We start from the raw sequence: 26,996 nt of genomic DNA on the forward strand, positions 1-26,996 counted from the left end.
TGTGTCATGATTCCTCCTCTAATTAACAGCTTTAATTGGCCCAGCTTCATAAACTGCTCTCAGAAAGAAATTGGACAAAGTGCAGACTTTTCTAAATAAAGATAAACCAAAAACAAATTTTTTTTTCACATAGTTTGGGATTTTATTTGATATTCAGTGCTTCACTTTGCTACAGTCACGTGATAAAACATACCACAAGTGTCTCTGTTATTCTGTAAACATTAAAAGGCAGTGACCTCAATGTAAAGACACAATTTGGACTAGAAAATACACTTAGAAGATTATAAAATACAGTAGATAAACAGTTGTTTTGTGCTAAGCTTGGTAGCAACCCTCCTTTAACGATCTTTGTTCCCCAACGTTAACTTCCACCTAGAGATGTAGGATACTATGTCTGGAAGAACAATACAAGAGCTATAAATCACAATTCTATTAGAATTTTAAAGTCTAAAGCACTACATGTTCTGTTAATAATAATTTGTTTACTAGCTAAACAATACGTACTACTGTCATGACAGCTAAAACATGATCACACTTGAGGCTACAAGAATGCTACTCATCGGCGATGCTACATGAGGAACTGTCAATGGCAGCAGCTTCTGTGCAAACTGCTGCCGTCACGTAAAAAAACAGGTGAAGTCAGCGCGACGATCTTACTCAAACAAAGAGAATTTATGAGGTGAGAAATTTTTGCAGTTCCCTTAAGAGGTGTCTAGTTGTAAGACTAAATACCGCTATTGCTTTTGGTCACTGTGTGTGTTGTATGTGAGGAGAAGTCAGCGTCACAGGTTGCTGAAGTCGTAGGAACTGTTGAGCAAGAAGAAGAGAAGAAGAAGAAAAAGAAGGAGAGGAAGAAGGAGAAAAGGAAGAAGAAGAGGAAGGACAACAACACTGGAGTAAGTCTATCACTTTAAAGGAGACCTCTTATGCTTTCTTGTTATTGTGCTTCTCGTGCCACTCTGTAAACACTCTGTTACAGGTAATCAGATCTTACCTTTCATTGAATGGCTTCTTGACAAATTGAACTTGCTCCCTCACGTTTGTGCCAAACACCAACATCTGCTTTTCAGTGTCAATTACACACTGTGGAAGAAATAATATACCAACATATCACACATTAACACGATGGTAACTTCTCCTTTGACAGCAACCACAGACCAAATGTTCACTTATTTTGTTCCTCCCAGGAAGTAGATGATTTACCTTAAGTTTCTTTAATGTCTTGTTTCCCACGGACATCAGTGATCTGTTAGTTTCTGCAAATAAATAGTATTGGCAGACAATAATATTATAATATCATACTTAAAAGTGTCTTAAAATCACCAGCTACAGTGGCAAAAATCAGCTCATCTTTCATCTTGTTCTTCCTCCTTACCTATTATAGCAAAGGAGCACATTATTCGGAGTTGCCCGACGGTGAGGCTGAGCTCTCTGATGTTTCCGTCGATACAAAGCTTCCGCTGAAACGGAAATCCCTCTGTCTCCATTTTGTTCTCGTCAACCAGATCTTTCAAACTATGCCAGAAAAAGAACGTCACTCATTGAATACCGAAGGTGACCTGATGTAAATCAGATGGAAAGATCACGAACATCTCACCCGAGTCTCTCCACAGTTACTGAGGACATCAGGTTCAGTTTGCAGCCGGTGTCGATCAGCAAGTTCACCTCATGTCCTAAACACTGTGAGAAGGAGGAGGTGAAACCGATGATGAGGAAACATGTGTTTTACCAGAAATAAAGCACTGTACACTGTACTTGATGATACAGACTCACCTTACAGGGCACATAGATGAAATCTTCCTCCTCCTCTTCCTCGTCCTCATTTGAATTTAAATGAGTGCAGCTGAGAAGGATCTGTCCGTTGTTTGGGGTCACGCTGCACATGTTCATCCTCCCCCGGGACATCTTGGTCTCCAGCAGGCGCTTCTGGATGATATGGTGTGGCTGCTGCAATAAAAACAATAACAATACCGTCAGAAAATGCAGCCAGGTCTTCTCATCGCTGTGGAGCTGGATCTTAACAAAACAATTAATAATCTATAATAAATGAAATTTCATTTTTCACAATAGGCCTACAACATTAGTGTTATCAAACCATATTATACTTTAATGCACATTTTTCTACAGTTTCTTACTGTCTTGTTTATCTATATCTGATAACAATATCAGGGTTTTTGTTGTTGGTTTTTTTTGCACATTGCACATTAATCTGAGGAAATCATACATTGATCCCAGGAAATTTTGCACATTGTTCATCTATGTTCATCTACCCTAAAATGTAATTTTATGGCAATAAATGTACTTCGGTATCAAAAGTAGGCTACAAGTAAAAGTAAAATTACACATACATACACTGTATACTATGGGTCAACCTGCTATCTGCCTGGAAAATTATTGGATATTCGTTTTGCTTTGTTTTTTGAAATGATTGCCGATTAAATAATTTAATTCAAAAATGTACTAATTTGGCTCTGGTGCAGTATGTAATTTGCACAGTAACTGTAACAATAATAATAAACTTTACTTATTTAGGACCTTCACAAACATAGATTACAAAGTGCTTTGTCAGACAAGTGAAAGCAGGAAACTCAGGAAGAGAGCATTAAAGAATAAACACTCAACAGTCCAGCCAAACACATGGAAGTCCGTCTGAGGCGAGTTAAAACAAGAAAGCAGAACAGAAAATGTAAAAACAAAAAAAGGCAATATGAGTCATTAAAAGCAAAAGGAATAAAAGACATAAAACAGCCAAAATCAGAGAAAAAGTAAGAGAGAAGAAGAGTAATGCAAAAGAGAGGTAAATTAAATGGCAAGGTGACATCACATCAGAGGAATTAAGAACAGATTAAAGGATTAAGAGCAGTCAAGAGAATAAAGGATAATAAATAGATTAAAGATAAACAGATGAAAGCAGAAAAAGACACTACATGAGAGGAATTAATGGGTGAGATAAATTATCAAGTAAATGTAGTGGAGTAAAGAGCATAATATTTACTCTACCTCTAAAATGTAGTATGAGTTGTTCATAAATGACAGTATACAGAATTACTTAAATAAAATAAATGCATGCCTACTTAAAATGTGTACTCAAGTCCTTACTAACATGCCACCACTGCTAATTGCTATATTATGAATGTAAGGCCTACATCTCCCTTTATTAGATGGTTTACAATTAAAAATATGAAATCAATATAAGATGGGACGGTGGTAGATAAAGAAGGACACAGTGTCTCCTCCATCATTAGTTCAGACTCCTGTGATAAATCCTGTATTTTGGTTGAGGCACGAGCCTAGAAACGTGCAGCAGCAGCCTATAAGAGGCCTGTAATAAGAGGCACACCCCCTGTTTAGATGTCCCGAGCTTCTTCAGTCCATCCAAAGGCAGCAGGTCAGCTGAGTCTTTATGGAGGAACTGGATCGCCTGCTTCAGCCTCCTCTGCTGCCTCAGAGCCGCAGCATCCAGGACCACCGAGTCCCCGCCGGTCTCCGTCCGCATCCCTGTGAGCATGTCTGCGGTTGTGAGAGGCAGAGCGGGCCGGTGTGTGTCTGTGTCTGTCCGGTGTGTGTGTCATATGAGGGATTCCTGATGATGAGCTCAGGTTAGTGGAGGAGAGGAGACCCCCCGCCCCCCCCCATCATAGTCAGCATTGTGGAGGTTAACAACGACACTTCCGGCCAAAACCTTCAAAATAAAACTCGAATTAAAAGAACAATCTTCACAGACTACAAACTACAATCTCAAGTTTATAAAGTCATTCGCCACCAGTGATGTATAAAGTACCTTAAAATCATAAATGAATAAAAGTTTAAAAATATTGTGTTAAAACGTTACTTCTGTAAAAGTGAAAGTTACCTGTAGATGTGTGTATATCTGGACCTCCAGTCTGTCAATAAAGATAATAATAATATTGGCCTTCTCAGGTAAAAGTTTTGATCCAATATTACATTTACTTAAGTAGGCTATCAAAAGTTTTATTGTTAAAAAAAGTAGGCCTATTCAAATATAACAGTACATGTTTAAGTAAAATTATGAATGTATTAAAGTGTAATAATAAATTACATTTACATGGCAGCCTGACCTAACATCCAATATTCAACATTTTTCTGATCATCGGCATCAGTGTTTTTTTTTGTTTTTTTCGCTGATTGCTGATTAAATTAACCAGATTAAATGGGGCACTTTGGCCCTGGTGTACCATAAAGTATAATACCTCAAAATTGTACAGCACTTAAGTAATTTACTAAATTACGTTCAATCACTGTCCACCAGTGATCTACTCAAACATCTTTGTTCCATTGTTTTAGGAGCTGTGCAGCCAAAAAGACCAAAAGCAACATTTTGCCTGAATGAAAACTGGATTTCTCTTTTTCTGACAAATTAAATCTTCACAGAATATAATTGAAAAGGTTAAAGGGGATGTATTTATCACAAAAGACAACAGCTGACCTTTGGTGGCATGAAAGGTTTATATATTTTCATCTTTTGTTTAATGCAATTAAAGTGCTTATACATTGGAATAAAAATACAAGGTACAGTCCAAAGAACATGAACATAAAAAATTTAATAACAAAATAGGCTATAAATTGTTCCATACTTTTGATGCACATGTAGACCTACCAGTGCTTGTAATATTGTGCATTCCTTTAACTATATAATTCAAATTGTAGCCCTTAGGAAGTAGCCTATTGAATAAGAGCTTTTACTTTGGCGGTTCCAGTCTGTTTTTGTGTCTGTTGGCAACTTCAACCAGCCTGAAAATACTGGAACCAATACGTCAGTTTATGGAATCGTGACTCCTTAGTAAAAAAAAAAAATCGATGATTTGATGGTGAAACACCAGGATTTTACTGCCAATGAATTTTGATTCCTTTGAGAATCATTAATTAGATTTTCACAAATATGTTAAATATAGAAATGCTGACAGAACAAACGATAAGTTGAAAGCATATTAGAAATTAAGTTTTATTAGGGAAATTCTGAAGACAAGTCAAATATTATGCTTGCAAAATGCACATTTGTTACTGTATTAATGTTATTATGCTCAAATGTTCAATGTGGCTTCTATGGGACTCTTTAAATGAAGCTGCTCACTCTGCAGATCTATGGTCACAGAGTCTCTTGAGGAAACAGGTTTTATCTTTGCTTTTATCTTTTAATACACTTGGCTCCAAATTAATTAAACCTTCGAAGGAAGATGTTACTTCAACATCCTTAAATATGAAAGTATTCCCGTTGTAGTGTTTCATACTTAACTTGTACGATTTTATCGATAATCTAATGTTTCTAACTAATGTTAAACTGTATGGTTTAGTGTATGTTTGCACTTCCAGATTCACAACTAGTGTGAGAAGTGACATTATATCTCAGTGATTATCTCTGTAGTATTAAAATACCTCTTATTTCTCTGGTATAACACATCTGTACATATTTATCAGAAGTCTCTGCACTGGCTTTAAGTTAGACACATCAATCCAATAATAGGGAGAAAGTCCTTGAATACACTTAGTCAGTTACAAAACTCTTCTATTTATCCCAGACTATGTTAATAGACTCCAAGCTGTATAAGTCTGAACACACATTCTTACTCTAATTTGATCATGTACAGTCCAACTATGATTATTATACTCTGTGTAGTAATTGATAATATTTTGTTGCTGTCATTTTGCTTTATTCTGGATGTTTTTTAAATTTGAACTGTTTTGCTTTGCTTTTTCATCTTTTGTTTAGAAGCGAAACAGGCTGCATTTCTATTTTTTTGTTTAAGTAAAAGGTGCTATAAAGAAAGATTAGTATTATTATTCCATTATAACTTGTACATTACCAGCACATACAGATATATTAAGCCTGTAGGTTTTATCATTGTATAGCCTAGTTCTTCTGAAAAAGTATCTATACAATTTTTATTATGATTCTTACTTCCTCTTTGTTTGGTCTCTCTTATGTTTAGTGATTGATGTGACACAACTTCAAATGTATATCTATCTATGAGTATAATCTTGTTTTTGACAACTCGATTATTTGTTTCTTCCAGCTCTGTAGTCTGTACTGACAGATGTCAGCTGGGTGCTTCAGCCCTCCGAGCCTCTCTTCACTGCATTGCCCAGATTCCCCCTTTTTTTCCCACACGACCTTGTTTTCAACATGGATGCCGAAAAATCTCCCCACACATCGCTGTTTTTGTTGCTGAAGAACACATGTAACAACATCCTGTGGCACGACGCTGCCCCGATTCCACAGCCTCGGTTAATTGTCGTCTAGTGCTTAAGTTTAAATATTTATTTTCTACGACGACGCAGCGCATTTTCAGTCAAAAGCCAGAGACAATACGAAAATCGACGCGGAATGGCGTCTGCTAGGGGCCCGGGAAGCTGAATAACAACAACATGTGCTCGAACAGGACGCTGTAGGCCAATAGGAGCGGGAGCTGTGATCGTTCCAGCCAATCACCCTGCCAGAATTGCGCATGGGCGGTGCATCGCTTGGACGGTTGTGCTGCCATACATGTTCCCGGTGTGTTAACATCACGGAGCGTTTCCTGCACTGGTGCATGGTGGTCGAACAGGAGGAATTGTTGGAAATTTTTGGAGGTTAGTATATAAATTGGTTTTTACCCAGTATGCATTATTCCCACAGCCATCTCTGCGAGAGGGAGTGACAGGATGCGGCATGGAGTCAAAAGACGAACGGGGAATACTGTTGTGCTTTAAAATAAAATTGACATCCACCGAGTCAGAATGCTTATGTTATCATTAATTAGCTCATGGATTCCCAGTTCTTGTTTCCTAACTGCGTCGCTAGTTAGACGAACGCGGTCAGAAGCTTCATGGAGACAGCTAGCTAGCCCTTCTGCTGTCACACAGTCGGCTTAGATTTCAGATAGGCTTTTCAAAAAGCTGTTTTCTCGTTCAAGACAGTCTTCAAGAGGCAGTTTGCTTATAAGCGCTAAAAAAAAAGTCGTGACAGCGCTGGTCCGCTTAGTTAGCGATGCTGTTAGCATAGCGGCTAACCACCCCACTTCGTTGTGACTATAGGTCTCGGCTGCAGTAACTGTGAGCTACTTGACAACCCAAGCATCATGTCAGTATGTTAACTGGCCAGCATTAGTAGTGCAACAGAGCCACTTCACTAAATGTATTAAACATTGTTTCATTACAGAGTGACAAATGTGGCAAGTCATAGTTGTGCTACACACTAGCTAGCTAGCCCCAAATGCTATATTCAAATTAACAAGCGCCAAAACAGAGCATCGTTCACAGTGGATAAAGTAAGAGCCCGTTCAGGCAGTGAGAACTAATTTGCTTAGAAATACAATTAAATAAAATACATTCTCAAATGCTTTAGTTCATTGTGGGAACATAAGCAGGTAGCATCTCTTTCAATAATATATGCAGCCAGGTAACTCCCTAAGTCAAATAAGATAAACAAAGCCACCATGTGGGACAAGCCCAGGAGCTTCAGGACACTTGAGTTGAGGGTGTGTGGTTTTCATTATTTAATAAAACTTTTGTCCGGTAATACGAACCATGAAAGCAGTCATTAACATGATAAAGGCCTTGAGGTGGTAAATGCTTTATTACATGAACTTGAGGCCCTGACTTGAAGTGAAGAGTAGCTGTAAAACTTCATCATTGTATGTTGCAAATTCTTAAATTTGTGTTGGGTCAAGTTATTGCAACGCATTTCTCCGCACGTGTCTTTCAGCATAGTAAAATTGTAAACATTGAACTTGTGCTATGAGGCCCATGTATTTTGACTTGGCCTTGGAAGTGGCTTGCCTGCACTGTTTAGTGACAACACCCCACCATCTAACAAGTGATGCACTGTCTTCAGTGCATCACCCTCAGTCACATCTTGCAGAGTATTTACATACCGAGTGTTTGTGTCATTGTTTCTCTTTGTCCACAGAGTAGAACAAAAGAATAGGTTATCTATATAATCATTGTTCAACTACAACAAGATGATGCAGCTTCCGTACTGGAAGCTATAAAAACACAATAAACACTTCAGAGTTTAACCAAAAATCCTTTTATATAGCACTAAAATCACAGTAGGTAATTTTTTCAAAAGTAAATTGTTCAATCTCCTTAAAAGCACCTGATACATATTAGAACCCAATATGTTAGAATTAAATATGTCATAATATTTTTGAATACATACCTTGATATTGATATTGTTACAGTATTGCAGGGATGTGACTATTGGTACTTAAACAAAATACTAACACAATGAGATTTGCGATAATCATTAGGGATCTGGATATAATCACTATATGTGTAACGGGAAGTAATGAAATAAGTAGAAAACGCTGGTAAGTTAAAAAAATGTAATCACTTTACTGTAATGCAGCCTTTAAAACCAGGAATAGACAACACTAATGCCATATAAGGATAACATTTTTATCCAAAATCAAGATGATATATGGTCACATAAATGGTGTTTTGGCTCAGTTTTGCAAAGCGTCAACAAATCAGTAAACTGATGGTATTAACACAGTATCCAGTAGATGTGGGAGTCTCCATAGAAACACAATGTAGGTGAATGTATTAATCATGCAGAACTAAAGTAATTAACAAATAGCAACAGACTGATACGAAACATTATGAACAGTGTCTAGCAGTAGTAAATTGTACAAAAGCGGAGATGTTGTTTTGGTTCGACATCTTACTGACCTGTGAACACCAGTATGCATTTTAACCATGTCTCCTGTTTGTGTGTCACTGCAGCAGCTAAAGCATGCTCTTGGCCCAGATAAACCGGGACTCGCAGGGAATGGCAGAGTTTCACGATGCAGACGGGCAGCCGGTCACTCTCTGTCTGACAGAGGCCGTGACTGTAGCGGGTGAGTTAAGTGTCAAGAATAGTGGACAACTGGCCAAATTATTTTATATTAAATCTGACAATTTCTTTATCCAATGCAACAGAGTTTGCTGTTTGAGTTAATAAGACAAACTTGACAAACAGTTAGTCCCATGCAAAAACATTTAAATTTCACAGTACACAAAAACAAGAACAAAACGCATATTATAGATAACTAGAATACTACAAGCATATACAGAACATCAGCATTTGAGCATCTACTATAAACAGTGGATGGAGAAAACCTTATTGTCCTACACCTGTCCCTTTGGAAAGGCTGATCGTACAATCTGTGCATTAATGAAGATATAAGACCTTAAGTATAAAGTTGCCATGACAAAGCTAACAGTTAATTTTTTTCTTCCTAGATGGTGATCAGATGGAGAGCATGGACACGGTGAGCCTGCAGGCTGTTACTCTTGCAGATGGATCCACTGCATACATCCAACATGACTCCAAAGGCTCCTTTTCAGATGGACAGATCATGGACGGTCAGGTGATCCAGCTAGAGGACGGCTCGGCTGCCTACGTTCAGCATGTGTCAATGCCTAAAGCAGGTAAGACACAAATCCTGGCTATATCCTAGGGCAGAGAGGACAGTATTGGTGTTATACTCTGTTGCATTGCAAGCAGTAATTTATTTGTAATTTGTCTGGATGGCATAGTGATGCCTTGCAGGACTGAAAGCATACATAAAGATAGCTGCAGTCAAGCAGAAGTTACTGTTGGTGAGGTCTTTCTTTTTTCTGTTGTAGGAGGAGACAGTTTACAGCTTGAAGATGGACAAGCAGTTCAGCTAGAAGATGGAACAACAGCCTACATTCACACACCCAAAGGTACATTTTTTGTTGTTGTTTTGCTACTTCTATAAAATCTAAAATGTCTTATACCATTAATTGTATAGATTTATCTATCACTGCATAAGGATTTAAAAAAAAAAAGCTTTGTTATCTTTAATCAGACGATTATTTTTTTTCTACGATTCATAGTTTTTATTCTTATTTTCCTCTGTTCACCACACACAGAAAAACATGCAACACCACACAACTCAAAATGAGTGGATAAGGGAATGAACGATATCAGTCCACTTTTTTCCCATGATGTCCTTTTACAGCCTTGAGAGAAGTATTGTACCAGTAACTAATTTGGGTCAAAGGTTATCTACCCAGTCAGTTTGTGGACATTGGAGTATGTTTATGAACACGTGACACACATTAAACCCTTATACAGTGTCCTGTAGCTGCATTCAGCTTAGATCCGTTTCTCTGAGTGCAACAATTGGCCATGGACTGAAACCAAAACCCAGTGTGTCATAATGTTCACCATGTTTGTTTGTTGATTCATTGAAATTCGAAAATGCTAAGTCAAATAGACCATTGAAGGAATAAGATGGCTCGAGGATATATAGACCCCCTGATCTTGATTAGTCATGTTTGACCACCATCATCATCACTCTTGAGCAAACACCCATCTCAATTTTCAGACTGGATCAGAGCCCAGTGTCTTCAATGTTTCTTTCCGTTAATGTCCTTCTCCTTGTTTCTGTACAGATGCGTATGACCAGAGTGGCCTGCAGGAGGTGCAGCTGGAGGACGGCAGCACTGCCTACATCCAGCACACAGTGCACATGCCCCAGTCCAACACCATCCTGGCCATCCAGGCTGACGGCACCATCTCAGACCTCCAGGCTGAGGCCACAGCCATTGACCCTGAGACCATCAGCGTGCTGGAACAGTACACCAAGGTAAACAGGCTACATCACTGTGCCAATGTGACACAGAATGAAGATCTCCTTGTGACGTCTTGATTTGTTTGTGTTGATTTTCTATTTTATTTGTTTGTTGAATAATCTTTATGTACTGTATAGTCTTTGGAAAGTTTGTGATATAGACTGTATTTATTTTTGCTGATAGTACAGATAAAAAAAAATTTTCAAATGTGGACAGATTACATACCTGCATGTTTCTTCTTTCCTTACATTTCTCTTGATGTGAATGTTAATAATATTTTCAGCATATACTGTAAAAAGCATTGCCCTTTTGTTGTGTCTGTCAGGTGGAGAACATTGAGAACCCTTTAGGCTCCTTTGGCAGAGTGGAAGCAGACAACGGCGTCCACATGCGGGTAGTGTATCTTTTCTCAATCTTTTCATGACTTTAATCCATCGTCCCAGGTTTAACAGCAGATTCTAATTCATGTTTCTTTCAGATTGTGTTACAGGGTCAAGACAACAGGCAAGCAAGGGCCTCAAATGTAGGCGAAAAGTCCTTCCGCTGTGAATACGAGGGCTGTGGGAAGCTTTACACCACTGCCCACCATCTCAAGGTAATTGTGGGTTGTTTGTGGTTGTGTAAGCATGTTTTGTTGTGCTGCTTTGCTTCTGCCTACTCAAGTGTGGGATTATTTAAAGACAACGTTCCCCTTACGGAATTTTCATATGATGTTGTAATCTACTTTCTGCCTCACCGATACAGTTTGGTTTTTGTGTCATGTAGGTACACGAGCGCTCTCATACTGGAGACAAACCATACATCTGCGACTATCCTGGATGTGGGAAGAAGTTTGCAACAGGTAGCTGAGGAGAACTGACATTTTTGCAGTGATTTCTCATTAACTTTAAGCCTTTAAATAGCTTTTATGTAATTTACACAGTGGAAAATGTCATAGTTGCATATATTTTTTCAGATGTTTTATTATATTAAAAGAACATTTTGCATGACTTTTAAGTTCGTAATTGACTGCTGATGAAAATGATGTAATTACTCTGGGGATGTTTTTGACAAATTAACACTTTGGGATGTAAATAAAATTGAACTATGGCACTATGACGTGACTATAACAAATGATCGTATAGAATAACCATGAATAAGGGCTTAACTTAAAGTCATGACTCTGTTTCTTTCTTTATGGTGTTTAAAGGGTATGGACTGAAGAGTCACTCACGCACACACACAGGGGAGAAGCCATATAGATGTCAAGAGTTGAACTGCTGCAAGTCTTTTAAAACCTCCGGAGACCTTCAAAAGCACACGAGGACTCACACAGGTACACAACCCCATCCTGGACCATTCGTAATTTTGTTGCGTCATATGTCTGGGAAGGTGTGTAAATGTATCATAAATGTGTCATAAATGTGTCATTTGTCTAGTTCAGGGTTTAACGGCTTGAGCCGTTTGTTACCGTAACCATTTGTTACACAGGGAGCTGAAATGATAATCTTTACTAACACAAATAACTGATTGTCACAACTGGATTGATACTTTGGTCAAAACTACGAGGTTAGAGTCACGTACCACTGTTTTCTATAAAACACTGATTGGGGTGCAGCGCCTCTGTCCAGAATAGGCTCAACAAATTGCAGGGTTTTGTTAGCAGGATGTGTGTGTGTTTGAATTTTTCCTCAGAGCCACCAAAGTACTGGAGGAGTTTCCATGCACATGATCATCACGGGAAGCATAACACTGAGGGCCTGCTTTTTATTTTTAAAAAACAATATTCCTGCGGTTTATATCTCATTGCCTATTTAAATTTGAAACCGATAATACTGGTATCATTGTTGCTACCACTGTCGCTAAGACAACCAGATCACGTTCTGTTTCCTCAGGGTAGCAACTGGCAACCACATGAAAAGCTGGAGTTTATTCATTCATTTAGTCAATAATTAAGAAAGCAGTAAGTTAAGTGAAAGCAGATAGAAATGGAGCCAGGATACCAGCCTGACTGGATCGTCAGTCAGTTTTACTTTTCCCACAGAACCAACCTAAACGCAGATGCTGTCATCTCTTTCTATAGCCAGAATAATACATTAGAGTAAAAAGTTGTCCATTTCCCGTTTACAGAGTAATATAGCTAACAGAGAGACACACAATACTCAAAGTATTTCAGCATGAGTAATGTGTAAAACTAGGCATCATTTTTAAAATCAACTCTGTCGAGTTTTCATTTTCATCTTATTTTTACACTTGAAACTTGTCACAGCATTATTCAATAGAGAATTGATTGAGCACAACATTACTATCCAAATATCAACAGATCGATACAATAGGTTTTGAAAAATTATGGGGACATGGAATAATGTTTGACAAACCCTGAAATAATGTTTCTCGTCTGCAGGAGAGAAGCCTTTTAAATGTCCAGTCGAGGGCTGTGGCAGGTCGTTTACCACCTCAAACATCCGCAAAGTTCACATCCGAACACACACCGGGGAGCGGCCGTACTACTGCTCTGAGCCTAGCTGTGGGCGATCATTCGCCAGTGCCACCAACTACAAGAACCATATGAGGATACACACGGGTGAGTCCTTTTACATCAAAGTCTCCAACTACTGTGGTGTGCTCTCTGACTTGAGAACAACTTCTAATATTAAAAATGAAATGATAACCTTGCTTTCTCTTGTGTGACTTCTTTTCCATTCCTCCAGGAGAGAAACCATATGTGTGCACAGTGCCTGGCTGTGAAAAGCGCTTCACAGAATACTCCAGCCTTTATAAACACCATGTGGTTCATACACCCTGCAAACCTTACAACTGCAACCATTGTGGGAAAACCTACAAGCAGATCTCAACCCTCGCCATGCACAAACGCACAGCCCACAACGACACAGAGCCCATCGAGGAGGAGCAGGAGGCGTACTTTGAGCCCCCAGCCGGTCAGTGAAAATATAACGATATAAAAGAATTACTTCAAGGGCAGATTTTGATAAAAACTTGTTCGATATTCAAGAGTAAATCACTCTTGAATATCGAACTGCAAAAATAATTGATTAACTGTTTCAGTCACTTTTCAAGCAAAAATGCCAAGCATTCTCTGGCAGCAGCTTCTTAAATGTGGGAATTTTATGTCACATATGATTGTAAGTGATTATATTTAAAGTTTTGAATGTTTGTTGGATAAAACAAGCAGGTTTTTGGGATGTGGAAAATAATTCCCCCCCCTAACTGAGGTCATAATTCACAAAGGAATTGATAACTAAATTGTATAATTAGTAAGACAGTTAATTAGCAACTGATTGATAATTGCAAGAATTCATTAGTTTCAGCTTCTTAAGTTTAAATGTTTGGATTCTTTAGGTTGTCATGCCTGATAATAATCTGAATGGCTAGATAAAAACAATACAAAAGAATTGTATTAAATTAAGTCGGACATTTGAAAATTAGAAACCTAATTATGTATTCATTTACTCTTGAAAATAATTAACTTGTTGGTTGGTTACTTAAATTATATAATCTGGTTCTGCGGGTGATATCAACAAGAAATGGGTTCCCAGAAGGAAACACCAGGTTATAAATGCAGCTAGTGAAATGAGAACATACATAATACCAATAAGACTACTTAAATATATTAAACAGAAATTGGTGTAAGTGAAGCAAAAACATTGTGTCTAAACTAAGTACAACATGAAGCCTGGGTTTAAAACAACAACATGAAAAAGTACACAACATGTGCAATACACAGAGTGAAAATAAATTATGTTTAAAGAAATCATATAAATAAAGAGGAATCCCATTATTTAAAATACTGACAAACAAAAACTTTTCATCTCCGTTCAGATGCCATCGATGACCCCAACGTCAGCTACACGACACACGTGGTTGAGGCAGATGACTCCGGCTCAGAGCAGGTTCCCGTGGAGAGCTCAGACATGGTTGGTCAGCAGCACGTTGCCTTGGTAACACAGGAGGATGGCACACAGCAGCAGGTAATCACTCATAGTTCTAGAGATTCAAAACTGCTTCATGCTGTTTGGCTGTAAGTGGGTGTTACGTTTGTCTTTGATGATTAAGTCAGTTAGGGTCACCACTGACCACAATAGGTTTTAGGCAACTGGCAACAACTGTGGCCGGAGGCATTATGTTTTCAGGTTGTTTGTTTGTACGTACAGTATGTTTGTTTCATTTTCGTGAATGATGCATCTCAAGAAAGTCTTGTGGGAATTTCCTTAGATTTACCCACAAATGTTCCCTCAAGGATGAACTGATAAGGTGGTAAAAGGTCACCGTGCACTCACAACTCTAAAATTATTTTGCTAATTATAAATGATAATGAAGTGATGATATTTTATTTATAAAAGTTCAAAGGTCAATTTCACTATGACATAATAATGTTCTAATTATTCCGGCCATTATACAGCATCATAACTCAGGAATGGACGGAGAGATTCTGACCCATGAGCTAGTGACAGTAATCTTGGGCACACCTTGAAATTCTTGATCGTAGAGATCTCCTGTTCAGACAGGTTGAACATGTGGGTGAATTTTGAATTTGTAGTGTTTTGCAGCATCACCCATGTTTGAGGCACTGTGCAATGCCATGGTTACAACTTCATGTTCTAGCAGATTCAGCTTTATTGGCCAAGAATCTGAACACGTACAAGGACTCAAGAGTTTTTTTGTTCTTGTTTGTCTGTTTCTCACAAATTTTATGGTTTTGCTGATATTGAGCTTTGGGTTATATTGTTGCACCATGTGATGAAGCTCTGTATCAGTACTCTGTTCTGCTCTGTAAAAATAGTCTCTTAGAGAAGACAACATGTTTTTAATGGAAAATTATCACAGATTACTTTCATCTTGCCCCCAAAATCATTAATACTTTTTTAATTTACTTTTTTACTGTATTGTGTCTCACTTCAGGTCAGTATCTCTGATGCAGACTTGCAAGCTATGGGTGGCACCATCACAATGGTAACCCAAGAAGGCACAACCATAACCATCCCAGCCCACGAACTGGCATCGCAAGGTGCTCACTCTGTTACTATGGTAACAACAGATGGCTCAGACGAACAGGTAAACAGGGACACAAGTTAAACGTTTTCGAGGGCTTTCCCTCATTGTTATGTTTTCTGTTTAAACATAGCTTCATTAACTGAGCTGAGAATTCTCATAATGTTACAGCAACTACAGTTTGAAAAGAAATATACTTGGTAAGAACTGATTTTTTAGGTATTATCACATTTGATAGATATGTCAGACATCTCCACATTAAAATGTTTCAAAATGACTAGATCTTTGAGGTTAGCACTAAATTTCCAAAATGCTTCCAGCAATGTTCAAACACAGAGAAGTCACAACTTTACTCAAGTTAACATTGTGTTTCATTTGGTTGCCTGTCGCTTTAACATTAAATGATATATCTGAGAGTGAAGAAGGAAGTTGTTGAATATGAATGAACATGACACAAATAAGACTTTCCTAGCTGATGACATCATCAAACTACATCTTTTGTTTTTATAGTTTTAATTGAGATACCCCTTGCAGCAGAAACAACATACTGCGCTTTTAACTTTAAAAAGTTTGAACTAGACAAACAGCTGCACCACAAGAGTGTCTTTCTGGCGACTGCCCATTTTTGTATGGCTGTTGGAAATTCAGCTCTTCGTGGTGCACGACTAAATCTCTGCTGGACCTTCATGATGACACAACTGATTGATCTGTGACCTTTGTGTACAACGTCTCTGTCTCCCTCAGGTGGCCATCATGACACCTGACATGGCCTCATTCCAAACGGTGGAGGAGGCAGCCTACAGCCAAGACCAGGATGATATTCATCCTGTCACATTACTGGCCACCTCCAATGGCACTCACATCGCTGTGCAGGTTGGTAAATTGTCACCATAGGAGTTGATAAACTGGCGTGGTGAATTCCAATCTGTGAAATTGTAAGTTCACTTGAAAAAAAAAAGAAGAATGGAGATATCTGCCACTCCATCAGTATTTGGTCACACAGGCACATTAAGTCCATCAGTGATAAGCCTTGGTATTGATCCTGCAGAGTCTAGTCGGCTACAATTGTGCTCTGATCACTTGTGTTTTTTTGTTCTTTAGCACTCAAGTAATCCCTCCCCAGACCCCTCCCTTTTGTGCTATTTGCGTAAACACTTAACAAAAAAATCATGAGAAGGTGGGGCTCAGCTCAGGGGGTGTAGGTGTGTTGCTGCCCACCTGCTGGTGCATTTGACTTGGGATCAAACTAAACTTAAACTTAACAACCACATGCTGTGTCAGTTTACATGTCATCCAAATTCAAGATGACCATCAGCACCCTTTCTGCCTTGACACCAGTGCAAATGCTTATCAAGAAAAGCAGAAGGAAATTACATTACAATTTCATTTTGTTTTTAATTGTGCAATGACGAACGTGACATGACATTATAGGGAGATCATCATTTTTCATTCATTCAAAGATAAATGTATTTTAAAGACAACCCTGATTTCGAAAAACATTGGGGCTCTGATGATTCTTCTGACTTTACATGTTGCTGGCAAAACATTCATAAAGTATGTAAATTTGCAGAAAACAATAAAGGTTAAATTAAAAGCTTAGAAATTAGAGCTTAAACTAGACAAACAGCCACACCTCAACAGTTTCTTTCTGGTGTCTGCCCATCTTTTTTATATGGTTGTTGTCTTTCCTGTACCGTACTGAATATAGGTTAAAAGGGATTTTTAAATAGTTGCATTCTGATTTTTATCATGTTGTATCTCACTTATTATAAATCAGGGCTGTACATATTAAATAATTGTATTCAATTTAAATACTGTATTAACTATTCTGGTCAAAAACCTTGAGGGGATAGGATATAATCAAAGGATGCAGGTCATCCTGAAAGCACTGTTTTCATTTACCCCTTTCTGTTCTTTCTGTCCTTTCTGTCATGTTAATTACAGAACAAACACTCTTTTCCATCTTGTGACAGTCATCAGTAAAACTCAGCACATTTACATTAGTCACAGTCACAGGATGGCATTGTCTTTCGAAGGGATCACAGAGTAAATTACATCAACGGTAGTGATCAATGAACGGTTATCAGCACGTCAATCAGTCTTTGATTTATGCACATTGTTTTCTTTTTCTTTCTAGCTCAGTGATCAGCCTTCACTGGAGGAAGCCATCAGAATAGCATCAAGAATACAACAAGGAGAGTCGCCGGGCATGGAGGATTGATAGAGTCATTACGGACTATCATTTAGGATCAAAACCATCTCAACTGGACTATATCAATGAGACAAATCTTGAGTCTTCCTCCATGTTTTTTTTTTTTGTCTTGTTCCACAAAAAACCTTAGCTTTTATGTGTACATAGGATTTTGATAACTGGAGTTCTGCTATGCTATTTTGTCCCTCAACCAAAAAGATGGGAGAGGGGAAAGATGATTTCTAATGTTTATGGTGCACAGTGCACAGTGCAGTGTACAGCTAATGCTATTTCTGATAAAAAAGATTGTGTGAATAACTGACTGTTCCTGATTTTGAGTCTATGTTCAAAATACCTACAGCACGCACAGAAAAGAGATGTGATATATTGTTAGGATAACAAAACACAAAAGTTAATGGAAACAATTAAAATCAGTTAATGGTATTAATGGTAGAATTAGTAGAAGTAATAACACAAACCCATAACTTTTTATTGATGTATTTTAATATAAATAAGCCATTCTGGAGGGAATAATTGTTTATTCAATGAAGACTTTTTCTTCTCATCCAATGACTTAACTACATAATGCTCCTTTAATGCTGGTGGATCAATAATGAAAACCACAAATAAAACATAATACCCCACGTTAAAATTAGTTGGTGATACTGAGATATGGGTGGATATATTTATGCACATGGATATGCCATAAAAGTCAAATGTGTCGCATTAGTTTGGGGGATGAAAGATGTTCACAAAACACAACAAAAACTGATGTCACAGAGAAAAAAAATTGTGAAACACTAAAATATCCCAATATACCTAACCAATCTTGAGTACTGTATAATACAGTAATTAACTTAACTTTGAATAAATTATTTCAAATAGTACTTACTAACTCAAAAAAGTAAACATTTTTTTCATTTTAAAGGTGCACTATGTAGTTTTGGGGGAGACGTTTTAATCCGAAGGGAAACATCTTCGTTGACTGATTTTTTTTTTTTTTTTTTTTACCTAATCTTAATAAACAAACTCTTCCTCAGGAGTTAAATTTCCTTGACAATTTTTAAAATTTTCAACTGAATAATAAATCAACTTGTTGAGAAGAACTTGATTGGGTTTTCAAGTAGAAAAAGTGAAAGAAGTGCAGTTTCTATTCACATTTAGAGGTGGTGTTTGGGCTTTTAAACCACTGGAAGCAGATGTATTACTATATAATTGGCTTAGATAAATGTTGTCCTGTATAAACTGGTGGTTTATACTGCATTTTGACTTTGATCTTTGTGCATATCGCGGCTTCTCTCATCCTGCCGTCTCAATAATGGACGCATTGTCTCGGAGGTAATGTAACTGTTTGACTGCGGCCACATGAAAGATACGCGTTCGCGCCAGTTTGTTGCTTTGCCACCGATGACGTAACGCCTCCCGAAACCTCTCTGGAACGCCCATCTTTCAAAATTCCTCAGAGCGCTCTGATTGGTCGCGCGGGGACATGTGACCAACGGTCGCGGGAAGTCCTTTGCCACGCGCGTGATAGGAAGAGGACAGCGTTTGACTCATTCAAACTTTTTTGTAAACATTGGTTTGGTTTTATTGCGGAAAGACGTGTTTCTGTGTCGCCGGGCCACCGACAAGGTACCGACGGATACCGAAACTCGACTGGAGCCGGTAGTTTTGGTGTTTGTTTTGAGTTTAGGAACAATTTCGGACATTGCTCTCACGGTGAAGACTCGCTAACGTTAGTCCGTGGCCATTTCTCAGCGTTGGAGGGGCGTGTAGGAGTTAGCAAACAAGTTAGCGTTTTCTGGGATGTTAACGGACCTTTAATCGATTTACTTTGACTTTTTTTAACGAATACCTTGTATGTAAGGTAGTTATACGTTGACTAACGTCGTGTTTTTGCTACAAACGCCACTGCCACTGTAGTGGGGGTCCAACCGCGTGATTTTCCCGTCGACGAAGCCGGGGTTTAAATCCAGAAAATGTCGAGCTACGGTCGCCATCGGCACGGATCGCCTTCCCCGAAACCTCGACCAATTTGTCAGAAACTACAATTCACATCCAGCGATGGCGAGGACGACCCGATTGAGGATGTTAACAACAGTACTGGAGGAGAGTCCGGCTTCACGGAGATGGACTCCCCGATGCCAGTGCGACGGGACCCCGTCGACAAACGGCTGGAAGGGAGCAGCAGCCCCCTGAACCAGTCCGGTGGGGACGACGACGTGGAGCTGTGGGACGAAGAGAGTTACGGTTCTCCGTCTCATCTGCGGTCACCCAGCAGTGTTATCTTCGCAAACTGCTCACCGTCACCGAGGAAAACTTCTCGGCTGTACGGAGGGTCACCAGAACGGTCCTACGTCCAGGACGACGGGGAAGGATCCAGCTCCCCGATCCCGGACTGCCCCGACACACCTCCACATAAGACCTTCAGAAAACTCAGACTTTTTGACACACCACACACGCCAAAGGTTAGTATTTGGTGTTATATTATTCCTTTTTTAATCTTGCGTATTTTTTTTTATATAAGAAAGGGTTGGTTTATTTGTGTTTAATGGCAGAATTTACTTGCATACGAAACATACTATTTAAAAATTTCAGACATTGGTTTAAATGATCTTGCAATAATATTTGCAAAATAACATTTCAGAATACGATTTCTTCTCTATCTCTCAAGGGTATGTTGATTCCAAAACAACATTTTAGAATAAAATGTCTTCTCTACATTTCTTAAGGGAATTTTGATTTTTCTAATGTGTCTGCTGAAGAATCCTGTCAGGTGTTGAACTGGAAACAAATTCAGCAAACATAAGCAACATAAAGCATTTACAAACAAACAGGGTGAATTCCACGGGGATATTGGGATATTTCTGCTATTTCAGTTACCACAGTGACCCACTTATACCACTGTATGATTGCATAATGCTCTCTCTGTAGTCAGCCAGATGATTTGGTGACCTGGATATTCATGTCTTGGCATGTCTTAGTCAGTGATTACAGCATTACACTGCATTGCCCTTTAAGCATCCAATTTATCCAAAGTATTTTACAGGACTTGACCATATATTGTTTGTGAATCACACTGACAATCAAGTAGATAGTCTTTATTTTTTTGGTTTTGTGAGTTTCCTCTCTCCTGCTGCTCCCACCTATTAACAAAGCACTAAACCTTTTTTTTTTTTTTTTTTTTTTTTTTACAGAGTTTACTGTCCAGAGCAAGGGGCTCTGGTCCAGGATCCTCCAGCAGGAGAGTCGCCCTGTTCAAGAATGTGGAGCCTTCAGGAAAGTCAGTCACAGACAGCGGCAGGAGACAGCAGACCCCTCTAGTTAACTTTAACCCTTTCACCCCTGACTCCCTCCTCATCCAGTCGGCCACACAGCAGAGAAACAACAGGAAACGGGCACACTGGAATGAGTATGTTGCACAGATGTTTTCTCATTAATACCTTTTATCTTTAGAGAGGGATAAAACCCCAGAGATATGTTGTCCTTGAAGAGTTGACAAGCTACAATCAATATTTTGGCTGGATATTTCCCATCTTGGTCAGTTGGTGTGTAGTCTGTTGCATCTTTGTCATCACACTAATGCAACAGCTGTTAATCCCAAACCAAAGCTGTGCTGAACACCTTCACCTGTCATCTTGAGCACAGATCAGACCCATTGTTATAATAACCAGATACGTTAAAGCCGTTGACTAAGGCCAGGGGGTTTGGCTGGGAACCAGGACCTCATGGTTACTGGTGAACTCTGCCATGTGCTTGTGAAGCCCCCAGTGCTGCCCTCTGCTGTACAGAATTTTGACCAACATCCTCTATTGTCTTTAATCTTTCAGCTCTTGCGGAGAAGACATGGAGGCAAGTGATGGTGAGGGAGAGGAGGAAGTCTTGCCACCATCCAAGGTAATTAAATGTTCATGTGATTTGCAGTAATAACATGTAGGTGGGAATAAAATTTAAATATTTTTCTTCATTAGACATAGCATTATGCAGGATTTGTCACATTGGTTATTGATATTGTTTGTTTTTCCAACTGGTTGAAAGTAGTGGATCAGCAAAAGTGTAAATTTGTAGTGAAACTCTTCTTCTGCCCTCAGAGGATCACCATGATGGAAAGCAACATGATGTCCAGGTACACCTCAGAGTTCCTCGAGCTGGAAAAGATTGGCTGTGGGGAGTTTGGTGCCGTGTTCAAGTGTGTGAAAAGACTGGATGGCTGCATCTACGCCATCAAAAGATCGAAGAAACCTCTGGCAGGATCAGTAGATGAGTAAGTTGAGTTTATAACAATATAAAAAGATATTACAGAGGATTATGCCTTCATTTAGAGCTGCAGTGATCAATCAAGTAGTTGTGAAATATTCAATTTTAAAGGACAGGCGATAGTCAGAAAGGCTTTCTTTACTCCCCTTTGGTTTGTGGACAAAAAAGACTTTTCAGGATGTCATCTTGAGCTTCAGGAAATCTTGATTGACATCACCCTTTTCTTACTTTTATAGACCAAATGCCGAATTGAATAATCCATAAATCATTGACCACTACTTTCATTCTCAATTTATGTTTTTTGAGGCCATTCCTTCATTTTTTAAATCTTATTTCTACGACACATTGTAACCTGATGTCCAATGTCCACACCTTAGAATAGTGTTAAGGTGCTATGATCGTGACAGTTAATGCATTTCAAAGTCGTAGACATGCAGAATTTAATTCAAAGTCTGCCTCCTAATGCTCAGTGTAATAGAGTACATAATGCACCCGAAGTCATCCAAGTGCTCCTTTGCATGACTAGACTGGCACGATTTATAAAAGTTGTTTACTGGGAAGACTTGAGGCACTTTTCCCCCTTCATTTTAATGATCACACTTTGTTCAGACTTGTCTTAATTAAAAAGGTCTGTTCCCCTCCTCCACAGACAAAATGCTTTACGGGAGGTTTATGCCCACGCTGTGCTGGGCCAACACCCCCATGTTGTGCGTTACTACTCGGCCTGGGCGGAGGACGACCACATGCTCATCCAGAACGAGTACTGCAATGGCGGCACGCTTTCTGACGTCATCTCAGAGAACTACAGACGGCTCAGTTACCTGTCGGAGCTGGAGCTGAAAGATCTGCTGCTGCAAGTCACACGAGGACTCAAGTACATCCACTCGACTTCTCTGGTGCACATGGATATCAAGCCCAGTGAGTAATCATAGTCAGATAAGGAATTATGCAGCTAATGCTTTGGAAAGTATATTTGTGTTTGATGTTTGTGTAGAGTTTGAGTCTTAACATTAATGTTATCTGGTCAGAAGCTAATGAAAATTGTAACGTCTTTTTCACAGGCAACATCTTTATATCACGGAAGTCTGTAACCAGCTGTGATGAATGTGATGAAGATGACATACTGACAACCAGCGCCATCTACAAAATTGGTAAGATGCCTCTACATTTCTGTCATTTGTATTACTGGTATTTTTAAACTACTTACATTAAATGGCCAACTTAAATCTGTACTGTTTGTGCCTCTCCAGGTGATCTTGGTCATGTGACAAGAGTGAACAACCCACAGGTGGAGGAGGGTGACAGCAGATACCTGGCCAATGAAGTTTTACAAGAGGTTTGTCACCTTACTACAAAACTGCCTCTGTTTTGGACCAACTAAAGCTTCACAGAGGTGTTAATATTTGTTTGATTTTATTTGTAGGACTACAGTAACTTGAGGAAAGCCGACATCTTTGCTCTGGCTCTGACTGTGGTCAGCGCCTCAGGGGCGGAGCCTCTTCCCACCAACGGAGACAAATGGCATGAGATCCGACAGGGAAAACTCCCTGCCATCCCTCAATTGCTTTCTCCAGAGTTTCTCAGTCTGCTCAAGGTAACAGGCGTCTTTCTTTCTTTCTTTCTTTCTTTCTTTCTTTCTTATCTTTCTTATCTTTTTATTTATTTTTAGAACTTCAGTGAATATTTTCTAAAAATCCTTTTAATGGAGACATCATTAACGTAGAGCTTAGTGGCTTTTCAGAAAAACATTTAACAGGGTTCCTGCTATATGTAATTGTGGCGCACCGCCACGGCAAAATAAAAGCCGCCACACCTTAAAAATTCAGGCATAAATAAATCCAATGTTAGAGAAAGGAAATATTTTACCGTCGTCTTCCACCGCAGTCTTTGACGTTAACTAGCATGTTGGATATTTAGCTTGATAATTAGCTAGAGGATTAAAATAGTCACTTAGAGCAGAGTCCTGCACGGTTCACCGCATCCGACCCGTTTTCCGACAGTAGCACAAATTACATTCCGTACCCGAGCCGACCCGCTATAAATTGATACCAACGCCCGAAGGAGAATTGGACGGACGCAATTTTAAAAGTAAAAGTAAGACAGCGTGGGGAATGGGAGTTCAGGGAGGGCGCAAGCACGCATGAATGAGCTCATATGAAATATAAATGCTTATCATATGTGTCGCTAATAATGACTGAACCAACCCCCCACCCTGCGCCACAGTCTCAAAAAATACTGGAGGAAACACTGTTTAATTACTTTTTTTTTTATCATCTCTACTTGGAGATGTCTTTGTTCTTTCTTGTATTTCTCATCGATGTTAAGCAGCTTTTCCTTTTTTAACATAATCTTATGTTCTTTATCTTTCAGTTGATGATCCATCCTGATCCTAGTAGACGGCCATCAACTTCTGACCTCATCAAACATCCAGTGCTCCTCACTGCTGCGAGAATGAGCGCAGACCAGCTCAGAGTCGAGCTCAACGCAGAGAAGTTCAAGAATGCACTTCTACAGAAGTAGGTTTATAACGGCACAGAACAAACTCCGAACTCACTACACTCAGGCTGTTTATTAGACTGATTTTGATTACATGGTTAAAGTGGTTGGACAACTTGTGATGCAAAAAACAAGTCCTGGATTGGTTTTGTTATGAACGGTTACAACTATGTAGAATGCATTCACATATGAGCTACTGTGTCAATTTAATCGGTTATCAGTAGAAGTAATGTGCTGCTGCTTTGCTAATAAACCCCTGGGAAGTGGGATTTTCCTTTTCCAATGGTTAAATCGATAAAGAAAACAGTAATTGGAGTCCTTATTTCCTATTAAGGAGATATTTGAAAAATTATCATTGACTTTTAGAGACTAGGAAGGTTTCTTACATTTTACTGACAAAACAATTCATTTAAAAGTAATCACCCCAATTTATCCTAAGAAACTATCCCTAGGTGTAAGCATCTTAACTGACCTTGTTTTTTTTAATCTTCCTCAGGGAGCTGAAGAAGGCCCAGATAGCCCGAGCTGCAGCAGAGGAGAAGGTTTTGTCCACTGACAGGATCCTGACCCGCTCCACAGTCCAGTCGAACCCCAGAACCTCCAGACTCATCGGCAAGAAGATGAATCGATCGGTCAGCCTCACCATCTACTGAGACTTGGGTCTGCCCTGACAGGAAGAGAAACACAAAGGCTCATGGACCTTAAACCAGAACCATTCAGATGAGAGGGTGCCTTTTTGTGTTCAAGGACAACCCCGTCAGTCGTTGTGCTAGGCCCAATCAAAGCTGCAGACTGTTAACCACACCGAAGTGGAACTCATCTCGATAGACTCTAGTTGCCAACGTAGTTCAGCCCTTTTCTTCAACAGACTTTTTTCTTGGATAAACTCTCATTCCTCAAAGGTAGTTACTGTACCTTTTACACTCTGTCATTCCTTAAGTTTGCATAGACGTCAGCCTCTCTCTCCATTTCTGTCCTTGCACTTCCCTCGACAAAGCCGAAGCCTGTTGGCAGCGGAGTGAAGCCCTCTTCAGTGTGAATGTACTTGCCGTAGCCGTGCGCACCTTACTGCCTGTCAAATGCCTGATGTTAGGTACCAGAGGGTCTGAGAACTGACGATTTCTGTGTTTGTAATGGAGCACTTTGGAGGCAACATGTGGCAACTTGCCACATTTTTTTTTTTTTTTTTTTTGTTTTAAAGAAAAAAGAAAGAAAAACCTGCTGCTATTGATGTTTTGTGTGTATCAGGGTTTGGCCAGTTTCAGGTTGGATCGTTCTTGAGGTCATTGGCTCTTATTTTCAAGTAGCAGGAGTCCCCCTGTTCAATGCCTTTTTTGTTTTCCGGGTCGGATGAAAAATGGCTCATGCTGTGATCAATGAGGAAAATAATCTTAAAACCAGTGACTTGTCTCATTATCTGTGAGGTTAGAACTGATCCGTAGCGTTTGAATTCCCCTGTTGATTGGTGCTGCCAACCCTGCCTGTAGCATTAGAACAATCATTGTCCTGTTCTTTGGATTCTCATGTATTCCGTTTTCTTTTCCCATAAAGCTCATCTTCAGTTACTGTTTAGAAGCATCCCTCATCTTTTTGTTCTTGTAACCTCTAACACATAAAATCCTTTTCTGTTGTTGTAACCTGTAAATATGTTCTTTTAATAAATTCTCACCTTCTACACTTTCTGATCAGTTCAGTGTGGTGTTCTGTGATGAAGGAACTTCCCTTCACTGATACTTTAAATATTTTAGTTGTCACAATACAGTCATCCTAAACATCACTCTTAAACCTGTTTCCTCTGAGCTTTAACTAAAACATTGTCGTAATGTCAACCTGCAGTTACTTAATACTTAATGTGTACATGTACATTAGGAGCTGAAATGATGATTATTTAGGCATAATGGTAAACATTATAGATGTAATCTATCATCAAAAGTGCCAGTGAGCTTAATCAAATGTGAGGATTTTTCTGTTTGTGTTTAGAATGTAATATTTTGGTGTTATTTTTGGTCAGATGCAAACAATTTTAACACATCACATTACCCTTTGAGAAATGATGTGTATTTTCTGTGTGAAACTGACTGGACGTTTAAGCGATTAGTTTAAACAAATGTTCTAATTGATACATTTGTGGAGGTTGGACTTGGGGGAAAAAATGCAGCAAGAACAATTTTAATTTGACATGTTGAATTCTGATTAGCTGAGCTGTGAATAAAAAGCTTTGCAGTTATGGAGGATTTATAAACGTAGATGCTGTGGCCTCCTGCTGGGCCGTAAGAGGTCATTTACAATATAAGTTAAAAATGTTTAGTTTTGTAATCATTTGAAATTACCATAGATCAGAACTGGTAGACCTTTAATATACATACCAAGAGAAAAACATGCAATATGTCATTGAATACTTGCAGTGCATTAAATCAATGTGTAGCACTTTAGATCAATGTACAGTTTATCAAGTGAGCTGATTTAATGCCTAACC

General features: G+C 39.0%; 3 protein-coding genes across 4 annotated transcripts; 2 read left to right on the forward strand and 1 right to left on the reverse strand.

Moving 5' to 3' along the window:
• Positions 1 to 117: 117 nt before the first annotated feature.
• On the reverse strand, positions 118 to 3,627 carry LOC115585998 (nuclear receptor-interacting protein 3). The gene is made up of 7 exons (XM_030424718.1): positions 3,341 to 3,627; positions 1,774 to 1,947; positions 1,598 to 1,680; positions 1,376 to 1,515; positions 1,204 to 1,256; positions 995 to 1,083; positions 118 to 807 (listed from the first exon to the last, which is right to left on the reverse strand). Exons 1-7 carry the CDS (start codon positions 3,506 to 3,508, stop codon positions 783 to 785), a joined length of 732 nt encoding a protein of 243 aa, XP_030280578.1. The 5' UTR covers positions 3,509 to 3,627; the 3' UTR covers positions 118 to 782.
• A 2,505-nt stretch (positions 3,628 to 6,132) lies between these two features.
• On the forward strand, positions 6,133 to 18,086 carry znf143b (zinc finger protein 143b). Of its 2 annotated transcripts, none has more exons than XM_030426167.1 (15): positions 6,133 to 6,588; positions 8,725 to 8,840; positions 9,226 to 9,414; positions 9,613 to 9,693; positions 10,408 to 10,601; positions 10,913 to 10,981; positions 11,066 to 11,182; positions 11,353 to 11,428; positions 11,777 to 11,902; positions 12,971 to 13,150; positions 13,278 to 13,505; positions 14,407 to 14,555; positions 15,487 to 15,639; positions 16,321 to 16,449; positions 17,714 to 18,086. In XM_030426167.1, exons 2-15 carry the CDS (start codon positions 8,735 to 8,737, stop codon positions 17,795 to 17,797), a joined length of 1,881 nt encoding a protein of 626 aa, XP_030282027.1. In that variant the 5' UTR covers positions 6,133 to 6,588; positions 8,725 to 8,734; the 3' UTR covers positions 17,798 to 18,086. The 2 variants fall into 2 exon arrangements, with proteins under 2 accessions (XP_030282027.1, XP_030282028.1); XM_030426168.1 differs by lacking the exon at positions 6,133 to 6,588 and adding an exon at positions 7,343 to 7,475.
• Positions 18,087 to 19,277: 1,191 nt separating this feature from the next.
• wee1 (WEE1 G2 checkpoint kinase) lies at positions 19,278 to 26,202 on the forward strand. The gene is made up of 10 exons (XM_030426169.1): positions 19,278 to 20,235; positions 20,965 to 21,179; positions 21,598 to 21,664; positions 21,859 to 22,031; positions 22,674 to 22,942; positions 23,086 to 23,175; positions 23,275 to 23,360; positions 23,448 to 23,618; positions 24,395 to 24,540; positions 25,017 to 26,202. The coding sequence occupies exons 1-10, from the start codon at positions 19,747 to 19,749 to the stop codon at positions 25,171 to 25,173; spliced, it is 1,863 nt and encodes a 620-aa protein (XP_030282029.1). The 5' UTR covers positions 19,278 to 19,746; the 3' UTR covers positions 25,174 to 26,202.
• The last annotated feature ends 794 nt before the right edge of the window (positions 26,203 to 26,996 follow it).

Source organism: Sparus aurata, chromosome 8 (genome assembly GCF_900880675.1).
Source record: "Sparus aurata chromosome 8, fSpaAur1.1, whole genome shotgun sequence".
Lineage (NCBI taxonomy): Eukaryota > Metazoa > Chordata > Actinopteri > Spariformes > Sparidae > Sparus > Sparus aurata.

Excerpts from the sequence above, each read along its gene's own strand:
- LOC115585998 (XM_030424718.1), bottom strand. The coding sequence starts at position 3,508 with ATGCTCACAGGGATGCGGACGGAGACCGGCGGGGACTCGGTGGTCCTG. Across the intron at positions 1,516-1,597 it reads GTAACTGTGGAGAGACTCGG|TTTGAAAGATCTGGTTGACG; the intron begins GTGAGATGTTCG and ends TTTCTGGCATAG. Across the intron at positions 1,084-1,203 it reads AGACATTAAAGAAACTTAAG|TGTGTAATTGACACTGAAAA; the intron begins GTAAATCATCTA and ends TTTCTTCCACAG.
- znf143b (XM_030426167.1), top strand. The coding sequence starts at position 8,735 with ATGCTCTTGGCCCAGATAAACCGGGACTCGCAGGGAATGGCAGAGTTT. Across the intron at positions 11,429-11,776 it reads TGGGAAGAAGTTTGCAACAG|GGTATGGACTGAAGAGTCAC; the intron begins GTAGCTGAGGAG and ends TGGTGTTTAAAG. Across the intron at positions 11,903-12,970 it reads GCACACGAGGACTCACACAG|GAGAGAAGCCTTTTAAATGT; the intron begins GTACACAACCCC and ends TCTCGTCTGCAG.
- wee1 (XM_030426169.1), top strand. The coding sequence starts at position 19,747 with ATGTCGAGCTACGGTCGCCATCGGCACGGATCGCCTTCCCCGAAACCT. Across the intron at positions 22,943-23,085 it reads GCACATGGATATCAAGCCCA|GCAACATCTTTATATCACGG; the intron begins GTGAGTAATCAT and ends TCTTTTTCACAG. Across the intron at positions 24,541-25,016 it reads AAGAATGCACTTCTACAGAA|GGAGCTGAAGAAGGCCCAGA; the intron begins GTAGGTTTATAA and ends AATCTTCCTCAG.